The sequence below is a fragment of the Lepisosteus platostomus genome, chromosome 25 (assembly GCF_059453375.1).
Source record: "Lepisosteus platostomus isolate fLepPlt1 chromosome 25, fLepPlt1.hap1, whole genome shotgun sequence".
Taxonomy (NCBI): Eukaryota; Metazoa; Chordata; class Actinopteri; order Semionotiformes; family Lepisosteidae; genus Lepisosteus; species Lepisosteus platostomus.
In genome coordinates this window covers 14,672,785-14,685,315 of record NC_142635.1, presented here as the reverse complement: position 1 = coordinate 14,685,315, position 12,531 = coordinate 14,672,785, and the positions used below count along the sequence as shown (strand labels likewise).

The window sequence follows — 12,531 nt, the reverse complement described above, 5'->3', positions numbered from 1 at the left end:
CTGTTCCCCTTTCCGCAAGTCTGGCATGGGGAAGTACGCCCAGGAACATCACCAACTCCCCCATCAGCAGGAGGCTTGATGGGGACATGCATAGTAGCACTTTTGCTGACAGCTGTAGGTGACACAGCTCTGGTTAGCAGCTGAAGTGAAGCATCCAGTCAGATTCTGTGTTCCATAGGTAATCGTTTGTGAGACGAGGGCTTCTGCATTGCCGCTGGCAACAGATGTTGGTCGTCTGTGCGCAGCAGGCAGTAAACAAGAATTAGAAAGAGCAGCAGTCCGTGCAGCTTGATGCAGTCTGGCACCGGCGCTTAGCAGGCAGCCAGGACAGAGCAGCCAGGTGTGCTGTACACGGATGTGAGAACTGCACTGAGCTTTCGCTTCTCAGAGAAATCCCCCCCCACCCCCCCCCATGGCTCTGGTGTGCACGGGCTGTGCCTCATCGTGCTGGAAGCCACCTTCAGGGGAAGAAAAATCAAAAACAACTGTAAAAAAAAAAGAGAGAGAAACGTTTTGCGCCGCTTTCCCGCAGGTGATCACCTACTCGGGCAGCTCGGTGTACGACGACCTGCACGAGAGCCTGAAGGGGCGCGTGGCGTTCGCGGCGGACTACCTGAAGGGCGACGCCTCCCTGCGCATCGCCGACCTCCTGCTGGCGGACTCGGGGCTGTACACCTGCAAAGTGAAGAACGGGGGGCACTACAAATGGAGCAACATCAACCTCACGGTTCTGGGTGGGTCTCGCCGCGCTGAGTTGAGCTTTCGGGTGTTATCATGAGCGGGCAGGGAAGTTGTAAAAAGTGCCTAGGAGAGAGAACTGACACTGTGCAAAATATGCGGTAGCTTGAAAGGGGGTCTCTCTTCCTGTTCTTGTAGCGCTGGTGTACAAGCAGGCTTACAAGTTCTCTTTGAAGCACCAGCGTGTGAAGTTGCTAACTGGGACAGTTAAGCTGATGAGGGAGGCCAAGTTGTGATGAGAACCAATGGACACAGAGCTCTACAGGACCAGGTTCAGGCACCCCTGACCTAACGTAATACTTTAAACACAGAAAGTATCTAAAGGCAGAAATACAGGGGCGAGATACAGATACAGCACATACTGTTTCTGCTGAGGACGGCAGAGGAATACTGCAGGGATGACAAGCGTGTTTATAACAGAACCAGACTTACTAAAGGAGTCTAATAAAACTGTGTGAGAAGATGTGGCATTCAGTTTACCAAATAAAACACTTATGCAATCACAGTCACTTTTAAGACATTTTTATCGAAATGCAAATGTTTCTGTAACAATAAACCATTCGTCATTCCTTGTTTCTTATGTCCCTCCTCCATATTTTGTACAGTGTTTTGTATAGTGTTGAACTGTGGTTTAACAAAACTTTTATTTATTTCCTGCCCTGTCTCGTATTTTCTGCTATTTGTCACTTCAGAGATTTACATTTTCTACTTAGCTGAAACCCCATTCAATATTAAACTCATACCGCTGTGTTCGATCATCTAACAATCAAGTTGCTTTATTTTATTTGTATATTTTATGTCTAGAGTCTAAGTGGGTTGTGATAATGGGAGTTGTGTAAATCCTGGATGGACCAAATGTTTATATAAATCCTCTATCAATTACCCCAGACATGTTTTTTTCTTTACTTTATTAGAATAGAAATGCATACCGTGTAATTTAAATATTTTACATCTGGTGCTTAATTTTTTCATTCTGCTTTCATAATTATGACAATGCAGTACAACAGGATTCTGGAAAATAACGTTCATATGTATTTTCAGTTCTGGGGGAACTGCTTTTAAAGTGTCAGTCACCTTTTTTGTGCAAGATGTAATCTAGAAGAAAAACAACAGGTGTAACACACACAATAAATAATTTTAGATGGAAATCTTAAAACAGACAAGAGAACATTATGATCCATTCAGTCACTTTTAGTAGCTGCTATATTCCTTGAGTCATGGTGATCCAGCAGGTGCAACCTGGATGGCTTTCCTGGGCACACAAGCTAATTTCTTCACACACACACATGCTGGAGAAAATTAAGAGACTCTAATTGATCTGAACGCTCTGCGGAGTCCTCCTTAACCAACAGCGTGGTGGAGGAGAAACTCCTCCACACCACATTAGTGGCGTGTTTGCTGTGCTTATATTCCATTATGGCATAGTATAACCATATTGAAATCAGTAGACCCTAGGTCAGTGCAAGAGCACTGAACCATCAATACTCACTTTGATGAGAACTCTACAACTTTCAAAACGAGTGTGACCAAAAGATGGAGATCTGTCCAAGAGACCCCTTCTTCTGTGTTCTCTTCCTCTTTAAGTAATGCCTCAGATTCCTCTGTTGGAAGGGCAGCTAATGCTTGCCCTTATTTTCTCTCCAATCAAGTCGTGAAGCTGCCTTCCAATGTGTTACACCCACCAAGACACCGCAGAGAGACAGTAGCTTCACTGCAATGTCTTTGGACTGTGGGAAGAAACAGAAGTACCTGGAGCAAGCCTGCATGATTATGCAGACAACATGCAAGTTTCTCATGGACAGAGACAGAATCAAGCCCGGGAGCTATGACGTGGCAGAGCCACCCACTGCACCACCCACAATTTATGATATTATAGAACAGTTAATTTAACTGGCTTATTGATGTAGCAAGACTGCAGCTGCAAAGATTCCAATTTTCCTTTTTTCTCCAACATTGCTACAGAGACTTAATCATGTGTCTGTATATATATATAAAAAGAATACTCACTGCTTTTTGATGACCCCTTCAATTTCCAAGAGAGAAATTTTTTTTCCATGCAGCAAGAGAGTATGATGGTTTGGCAGTGAACCCAAAGCCCAGCCACTCTTGAGAAGCTTCAACAATTCTGCCAGTAACGCACAGGACACACGAGAAAGATCATCTTCTCTCGTTTTTAACAGTTCAGCTCAAACTTGCCCCCGTGAGATGATGAAGGCAGAGGCGAGACCCTCTCTGCGTATCCATGTGGTTTACTATGTGTGTTTGTGCGCTTTTTCATCCCTTCATTTATATACAGTGAAGCCGTCGAAACCAAGGTGCTGGAAGGAGGGGACTCCGGAGGAAGGCGGCAGTGTGAAGCTGAGCTGTAAATCCTCCGACGGGTCTGATCCCATCAAGTACCGGTGGGAGAGAGTTCTGGGCAACGGCAAGAATGTGGGCAAACTGCCACAGCAAGCGCTGATAGGTGAGCTGGGGGTTCCACAATGATTCCCCTGTCTGTGTGCATTAGGTTTCATCCTCATTCAGTTGGAACAACAGTGTGCTCAGGTTCCATTACTCCTGCTCGATGGAAGTGTGTTTAAATCTGAGGCGCTTAAACAGGAGGTACTTCCTTTTGCAAAGTGTTGTGGGAGAGTGGATCTCGCCATGCTGTTGAAGCCAGTACCCTGGCATCTTTCAACAAATGGCTGGGTGAGCTCCATGTAATTAATGGATTAACTACTAACTGCCAAACAGGCCAGGTCTGTCAAATAGTCTGCTCTCATTTGCAACCTTTCTTACATTCCCAAGAATTGTAAAGGTATAGTGTACTTAATACTAAGAATCTGCCATTAATTAACCTGGAGAAGGAAATCACTCCCTGGGCTGTAAGATCGAGGCTGACAAAACTCCCCTTGTAAGGATTGAGCCATGGAGGCTGCTGCAAGTCTGGAGATGGGTTTGAGGGAGGTGTTTGAGAAAAGATGTGTGGAATAAGCATGGGGGTTTAGCATGTGAGTATGTGTATGTAAGGGAGCAAAAGTACAAGATGACAATTTGACCTCCTCCTAAATTTCTATTTAAAACTCCCATTTTGTGCTGAATGTAATTTAAACATCTGTCTGTGATTTCTATTTGTTTTTTTTTTCATTCACTGAATGAAAAAAAATAGTGTCTAAATGGATTTTTTATCTGGTTAAATAAAAGAAATGAAGTAAATTATAACTAGATTGAACCAGTTAAATAGTAAAAAAACATATTGGTATCATGCATTACTGTAATTTTTTATTTAAATTCTTAAATCAAAGCTTGATTTGAAGGACAGCCTAGCAATAAGATTGCCAAAACATCCTTCATCTTGTGAGGGAAGAGCTTGGGAGTAGTAAATGGGATGAAGGAGGGGAGTGTGAAGGGATCTCCTGGGTGCAAGACCTAGATAGGAGAGCAGAAGTTGACAAGATTAGGATCTAACCTTCCTCCTAAAAATTGTTATAAAATCCATTAAATGGGCTATAGATTAGTTTTGTAACACAAAACACTTTCACTCTCTACTTCCCTTACTTTCATGGGATTTTAAGATGGGATGATGGGATCCTTGATTGGTCATTTCTCTGCATTTTAAAGTTTTTCCTCCGTGTGGGATTCTTACTTTTTTTTACTCAGATTTGCAAAACCCTGAAATTGTCACTTTGAGAAACCTGACACAGGACAACAGCGGCAAGTACAAGTGCACTGCTAGCAATGATGTGGGAGAGGAGAACTGCATCATTGAGATCGACATCCACTGTGAGTACCAGCACAGTTCTGCAAGATCTGTGTAATGAAGGATTCATGTACTTTTGGTAGGCCACGCAGTACCACTGCTTTAATTAACAATGGATGAACATCCCCGCCCACCCAGTTGAAGCCTGTCCAAGAGTCAGTATCTGTTGACCACTGGGACTGCATTGATTGATCTGCCCTTTTCAGACAACTGGGATTCTCCACAATCAATGTAGTAGTTTGGTTACATGCTAATGAATGTGATGGAGGGATAACATAGGATATTTGGTGTAACTGGCCTAGCTGAGAGAATAACAGCCCGACTATAAGGATGAGGCTGACTGACCCCCCTCCGCCCGCCCCCCACACATACATACACACAAACACTTTTGTGAGGAATGAGCCAGGGAGCTGCTGCAAGGGTGTAGATGGGCTGGCAGGGGAGATGGGAGAGAGATGCACAAAGGGAATACCAGAAGGTGAGATATATGCGTCACGCCCTGTACTCCTAGAGGGCGCTCTACCTTTGTCCTGTTCCTAGTTCCCTGTGATTATTCATGTCTTTCCAGTGTGTCTTGTTGAGTAGCCTCTTTACTTCCTGTGTCTGCCCTGCTCCTGGCTCAGCATTTAGGGTACGGATGTCATGAGACCCGCCTATTTCCAGGTCGCCCCACGTCTGTGGCCTGAGGGCATAGGTTTCCTTACTGACATCATCCAACCCCCTGAGCCTGGGCTAACCTCCTTGTTGCCCCTTTTGCCACTATGCATAGGGTTGCTACTGCTCTCCTTGTCATTCCACGGCTTGTCCTTCCAACATCGGTGACGATATACTGTATATATAGCTAGGAGAGTGGAAGTAGACAACATTAGGATCTAACCTGGCTCCTGCGCTCTTGTTATAAATTCCATTTGGTGGCACTGGGCTTTGGCAGTTAGGCAGAATGCGTACATTTTTGCTTTCACAGCTACAGATTTATTACAGTTACCTAGGCTTGTAAACTTGCTCACTTTGAGCCAACTGAGAAAAGCCTTTGTGTGGATATGCGCAAGCAACCTGTCCTGCGTGATTCATATGCACAAAAAAAATTGATATTACTGGTGCTCTTTTTATTTTAACCAGTTCCCTTTACAGAATAATTAAATGGGAAAATGTAATGAGAAAATAAAATCCTTCATCTTCTTTGAGCTCACGGGTCAAAGCAACTTGCACATAAAGGCGCGATACGATCTGAGTGGAAAGAATCTGCCAAGCCAGGATGTGGTTATGGTGCTAATGGCTAATGCTAGGATAGAGTGCCTTAAAAGTGTAGGAAGCAGTGCAGGATTACCACATAGCACTTCTGCAGTGTGCGCACAGTGCAGCAGGACTCCTGGTCTGAAGATGGTGTGCTGTGCCTCTCTTTCAGATGTCCGGGAAGTTGGTGTGGTTGCAGGGGCGATTGTCGGGGTGGCGTTTGGAGTACTCTTAATCTTACTTGTCATCTGGCTGGTTTTCCGCAAGAAGGAAAAGAAGAAGTACGAGGAAGAAGAAACTCCAAATGAAATAAGGTGGATTTTTTTTTTTAATTTTGCGAAAGAAGCGCGCAGAATGAGATTGGTTTGGTTTTTTTTTGTTGTAAGAAAAAAATGGCATTTAATGCATTGTCTGCACGCTATGTCCCCTTTGTATTAAAATAACCTAAATAAGATATTAGTTTTAGAGGCAGGTGTTGACTGCTCATTGTAGCATCACTGGGTATTGTGGGTAATCATTGCATGGTGCTTCCTGTTGTCCAGTCTCATAAACCCTCTGCTTTGTTTTCCTCTCCCCCACCCCCACCCCCACCCAGGGAGGATGCTGAGGCTCCTAAAGCCAAGCTGGTGAAGCCCAACTCCCTGTCCTCATCCCGTTCGGGCAGCTCGCGCTCGGGAGCCTCCTCCACGCAGTCCATGGTGCACAGCAGCGCCCCCCGGAGCCACAGGCCCCGCCCTGCAGCCTGCCTGAAGGAAAACGGGCAGCTGCCCAGCTTCCCTCAGTCTCCGCCCACCTACACGCAGGTGATCACCAAGGAGCCCGACACCGACAGCAGCAGGCTCAGCCCCGGGAACCTGGTCAGGATGGGCGCCACTCCCGTCATGATCCCGGCCCAGACCAAGGCCTTTCAGACTGTGTAGGGGAACCTACACACTGCGGACGCCCAGAGAGCGACGAAACGGAAGCCCACTGACGTACCATTAATAAAAAAAAGGCACTGTGAGTTAAAGAAAAAATCACATGAAAGGATGTAGCTGAAGGTATCGCGGTGAGGAATTGAAGACAGAGCTCAGTGTCTGAATGAATGCATTCAAAAGGGAAAATAAGGAGTGACTTTGCCCCCTCTTTGCGAAATACCTTGATAATGCCTTTCTCTTTTTCGTTTTTCATTTTGCTCTCAAATTTGAAGCCAAGGATGAGAAAAAAAAGCCCCCAGTGTGTTGGCAGACAGTAGGTTTGTATTTGTCTGTTCTTTTGTCAAAGAATCGCCGCGTTCAGGAGAGAAGAGTGGAGTGGCACTGTAAACGTTTCCATTTGAAGAAGAAAAAACTAAGTGAAAAAGCCAAAGACATTCCACCTTCCAGGGAAATATGTCAATGATCAGCCACCGTGCTGTTGTTAACCAGGTTTCTCTGGGGGACTGTGGAGAAACTGCATTGCTTCATCATTTGCTTCTGTCTCGTAACGACCTACGGCCATGCATACTGTAAGCCTGTAGGAAACACAAGCGAGCTTTCATCGCCTCATATACTCATCTTCAGGCACCGGGACACATCACGTGCATTCCAGATTCCAGGTGCTGGCAGCAAAGGAATTAAACAGGCCATCGTCTATCCGTCCATTGTCGAAAAGCCTCTTATGCATGGTTGAGGGCCGCGGCAAGTTAGACCTTCCCAGGTGGCCTTGGTTTCCCCTTGCAGGTTAGTGCTGTATCACGCCTCCGTCACAAACCGAGACTCTCCGATCGCGGGCGCGTGGATGATGGGAAATCGCCCAGAGCTCTGCCCTTGACGTGGGCGCCTTCCCTTGGTTGGTATCAGAATCAGCAGGCAGCCAAGGAAGTATGTGGAGGCTGATCAGGGCAGATCAAAAACCAAAGCCACAGCTGATTAATGGATTAGTAGAAGGAGCTTTAAACATCCCTTCCGGTCCTGTCGTGTTTTGTTTAATAATCGACATGGGTGTCAATAATGAGTGTCAGTCCCTCATCTGCTAGACTGGTGATGCAGGGAGAGAGAGGAGTGACGTGGAAGGGGTCGACTTTACGTTTCATTTTGTAGGTTTGGGGGGGGAAACGAGGTTCCACCCTGAACGTCCTGCATTTCATGATTCATCTTAGAGAAAATTCCTAGAAACGGTTCTGTGGCTGTCCCCGCTTTCCCAGTGAAAGAGCTGCTGTATATCCTAAGAGGCCCTGTTAATACGGTTTTTTTCTGTAAGATAAAAAAGCAGAAAGTAGAAAACCTTACAAAGAAAAGTTGTTCGTCAGTTCATCTGCAGCAACAGCGGACGGTGCAAAGTTTATTCTTAAATCAATAGCTATTCGCGGTAGCTTCTTCTCAATTTTCAGCGAGAAGTGATGACCTTCAGTGTTATGATGGATTTTCTATAGATATGTCTGTAGACGGTGTTAATTGGGAAAGTACAGAATCTTTTTTCTTCTCCATCATGACTCACTTGGGTACAGATTCTTAAAGATGTTGTCCAATGGAAAAAAAAGCTGTGAATCTGTTAGAATCTAAAAATAGCATCCAGTTTGGGATGGTGGACCTGGTACATCACTGGGTTTTTTTTTTTCCCGTTTAACTGCATCATAGATTTCCTACACCAAAATCAGTTAATGAAACTAGGAATGTTATATTAAAAAAAAAAAAGATGGAATACAAAATATTTTTTTACTTGATATTACAGGGACATTAATCCTTTTAACCTTGACACATATAAATATGACCCACATCTATAAAATGAGGGGTCACATTTCTTTATTTAAGGAGAATGCAAATATAGGAACTTGTATACTGAAACTAGAGGAAGTCACTGAACCTTTTGCAGTCCTGATAATACGTAGGTGACATACCCTGCTAAAGGACTGAAGCAAGTATTTCAGACTCGATTAGTACACCGCTGTGTCTTCAAGAACTCCAGTATTTGATACTGTGCGGCTGCGAAAGGAACTGTGAGCAATAAAGCACTAATTACTGTCTGGCGGAGGCTGAGCAGAGTGGATGGGCTGTAACGCCTGTTAGCGTTTTCTAGTCACTTATTTTTTATCTCTAAAAAAGTAAAATAATGACCATCTGACTGGCGTTTCAGCCTTACACGAGTGTCGGCATCCAAGAGGGCGCAGAAACAGACTTGGTCGACGCGAGGCAGAGATGGAGCAGAATAATGAAATCACGCGAACATTTCACATTCTTTCCTTATTGAGAGAGTTTAACAAAAAGTCATACATTTTAGGGTATTCGTTTCGATAGCCAAAGCGTGCAGCAATTCACAAATGCAAGAACATAAAACACTTAAGATGCGTGAAAGAAACATACCTTCTCTAAGTGACTAGCTTAAAAAAATGCTTCGCCTACCACGCCTACACCTTCCCAAAACTCAGCATAGCTTCGTCTACAGTAACCACTCATTTGCGTTGTCTTTGTATCGATTACATTCCTAAAACGGGCGTAGCTGTACGAGTGACATGCGGGCCGGCACCGGGCCAGGAACGACCCTGGGGATCGGAAATCGCCCCCCGCTGAGCCCGTGTGGTCAAACCCATTGGCGGATGAGGTTACTCCGTCCGCCCGAGCGCTCCGCCTGTAGCCCGGAGAGCGAATGGCGCTGCTCCGTTCACACGTCCCGTCCGGACCGGACCGGACCGGACCGGACCCTCTCACGGCTGGGAAGGTAACCTTCACCGGATTGCCGACTCACTAAACTGCTCTAACCGACTAGCAGCCCCCTTCCTTACCTGTTTATAGAGTGGCTCATAAAACTTAATTGCAACCAGCTGCAGCAGATCCTGTTGTAGCCAGACGCCAGCTTTTCTTCACTCAACTGTTCTTAAGACGCCCCCCAGCGGCTGAGACCGACAAGGACCACTCGGGCAGACAGCTGCTCCTCATATGCATCACATTATAATTTCAATTAATTATAACACAACAACATCAAAAGCAAGCAATCAGACAAGTTTTTTTTTAAAAAAGGCAAGGTTGAAGAGATGTATTGTCGGCGTGTCTCCTAAAGTGTTAAAGCAGTCCAGTCTCCCTTGTGGTACTCCCAAGATCCAGAACAACAGCAGCTTATGTATCTAATGTAATGTGACTTTTCAGCTGAAAACTCGTTGCTGGGGTTTTTTAATAGCCACGGATTGGTCTTTCAGTGATTGGAGTGCTTCTCCCAGAAGAGACGGGCTTGTTATTTTTATTCCCCCAGAATAAATTTGATGGATGAATTGTCAGGAAATATTAAGAGTGACTGATGGAGCAGCTCCCTTAAGGATAGCACTGTGTGTTCGTCTTAGATAGCATGGCAGCGCCGAGCTCCTTCCAGACACAGTGTGGCGCAGGAAGGGCGTGAGGGGGGCAGAAAAGCTGCTTGCGAGGGCTGTGATTCTCAGGTGGGGTTTTTAACAGAACAGTAACTCTTAGCACCCGAAGGCCCGTTGGATTCTGTCTGCTCTATAAAGGAAAGCTGTGCGTAATATGATTTTTGTGATTTGTTTTTGTTCTGAACGACACCTTCTGCCTTCAGCAAAAGGGTACTAGGGGCTGGCCTGGCCCAGGGGTGTCCTCTTTTTAGGGCGCTTCCTTCTTCCTGGCGGGATCATGTGTCCATCAGTTTCTCCTTCATAGCCCCTCGACCCGGCACCCCATCCTTCAATACATCGCAGTGACGCATTGTGGGAAACCGTCGTCACAGACGAAGGGGCACGCGGTTTTCCTTTTTTAAATTATTTTTAAGCACCTACGCAGCTAGCCACACAACAAGCCGATCGAACTGTGCAGCTCCTGAAAAACCAACCCACTTTCAGAAACTCCAGAGGCCGAAATAACGCCAACCATTCTGGGCAAGCTCGCACGTGAATGACAAAATGGCACTCCGAGACAGACGGACCCCGGGCGGAACACGGCGACCAATGGCAAAAGACACTGAAAGAGTGAACAAACAAACAAAAAAAGTGGGATTTATTTGGTCAGGATAAATGAACTTTAATTTGAACTTGACAGTTTCTCTGCCTGGTGCTTTCAGTACATGTATGACACAACATATAGTCTTCTGAATAGCATGTCTGTCCTGTGTTTTTAAGCGTGTATGGATTTTTTTAGCATATGAAACGAAAATCTGGGGAGGGGGGGGACTGCATTACTGTTCCAAGGAATTTGCATCGGAAAGCGATCATTGACCTGCCGCTCTAATAGAAATGCAACTTTGGGGATGCTGTATTTCTAAAACTGTAAATACATCAGAAGAAAATGTTTAGTATATTTCTTTATTTAATTAACTCCAGGTACTTTGCACTTTTATAAACTGTGCTTACATTGGTTCAGTTCCGCCTGTAACAACTGTATGGGGCGCAGTGTCTGTGGAAGTCCACACTCGGCCTGTGCCTCTAGCAAGAGGATTTAAAACCACTGATTGCTTTCATTTCTCCATAATTGTCATTTCTTCTCTTTTGATTGATTTGTAAACCAATGGGTTGTTTAAAAAAAAAAACACATGTAAATATGTCCGTCACAAGTAAATTGTATATTTTTACGATTTATGGATTATTACTGTTTTATTTGTAATAAAATAATCAGTACCAAACTGTTTGTTTCTGTGGGTGGGTCGCAGGTAGCAGATGCATTGTGTGAAAACACCGTGAGTGTGCACACCTGCAGGATGCTCACCGATCTGAGCGTGAAAACATTGAGTGTGCACACCTGCAGGATACTCACCGATCTGAGCGTGAAAACGTTGAGTATGCAGACCCGCAGGATGCTCACCGATCTGAGCGTGAAACGTAAATGTGCACACCTGCAGGATACTCACTGATCTGAATGTGAAACATGCGTGTGCCGACCCGCAGGATGCTCACCGATCCTGAGTGTGAAAACGTTGAGTGTGCACACCTGCAGGATACTCACTGATCTGAGCGTGAAAATGTTGAGTGTGCACACCTGCAGGATACTCACCGATCTGAGCGTGAGTACCGACAGCGAGACACCGAGACTTGGCAATCTCTGGTTCTGCACAGATCTTGGTCCTGGGGGGTTTATAGGCAGCTTTATGTGGTCTGTGGTCAAGGTCTGGGAAACTGGTTACACAGCAGTCATTGAGGAAACGTCCTCCAGAGGTCAGAGGAAAACCTGTCACTCTGTGGAGTCAGAGCTGGAGACCATCTCATGAGACACAAGTTAAGACAAGACACAAGGACAAGCTTTCTACCTTTTCACAGGGAGCTGAAATGATGGCGCTAATGAGTTGTGCCTACAAAATGTTACAACACAATACAAGAAACACTCTTTCCAAATCACATTCATATTGAAGTATACAGTGCAGGAGATTTAATTTCTCTAATTTTCAAATATCTCCTGGGCCCAGCGTTCTCTTCCAATGCTTTTAAAACCTTGGAAAGGTCTGCCTCAACAAGCAGACACAGTGGTACAAACTGTATTGCCATCTTCAGAGAAACAAGAAACCTTTCATTCTCACCCATTTCCCCAAATATTGTTGTTATATTAGAGTTAAGTAGCTTCTCAGAAGGGCCTTTGTCTGTTGTTCAACACGCAAACTTTCCATATAATTAGCAAGTGAATTGCTGCATCAGATATTAGATGTGGAAGATCATTTTTTTTCAAACAGTAGCCGAAACCATTGCGTTTCCTGCTAAACATTTAAGCATTCACCAATGTTTTTTTTTCTGTGACTTACAGTAGCACAAGAAGTAGAATGCAACTCAGACCACTCTGTTTCTGATGAAGAAAAGCTGGTGTGCTAATCTGGAGTATTAACTACACTGTGCATAAATTCTGAAAAGCACACTGGATATTATTGTCATGCTTTGG

At 44.9% G+C, this 12,531-nt stretch overlaps 1 protein-coding gene across 3 annotated transcripts in view; it reads left to right on the top strand.

Moving 5' to 3' along the window:
- The window catches only part of LOC148641192 (CXADR-like membrane protein), a 57,380-nt gene extending 46,090 nt beyond the window's left edge, over positions 1–11,290 (top strand). For all 3 annotated transcript variants that reach the window (XM_088619235.1, XM_088619237.1, XM_088619238.1), the window contains exons 3-7: positions 533–734; positions 3,035–3,202; positions 4,381–4,503; positions 5,886–6,027; positions 6,309–11,290. In XM_088619235.1, coding sequence (XP_088475361.1) covers positions 533–734; positions 3,035–3,202; positions 4,381–4,503; positions 5,886–6,027; positions 6,309–6,633 — 960 coding nt within the window. In that variant the 3' untranslated portion in view covers positions 6,634–11,290. The remainder of the gene's footprint in view (positions 1–532; positions 735–3,034; positions 3,203–4,380; positions 4,504–5,885; positions 6,028–6,308) is intronic.
- The last annotated feature ends 1,241 nt before the right edge of the window (positions 11,291–12,531 follow it).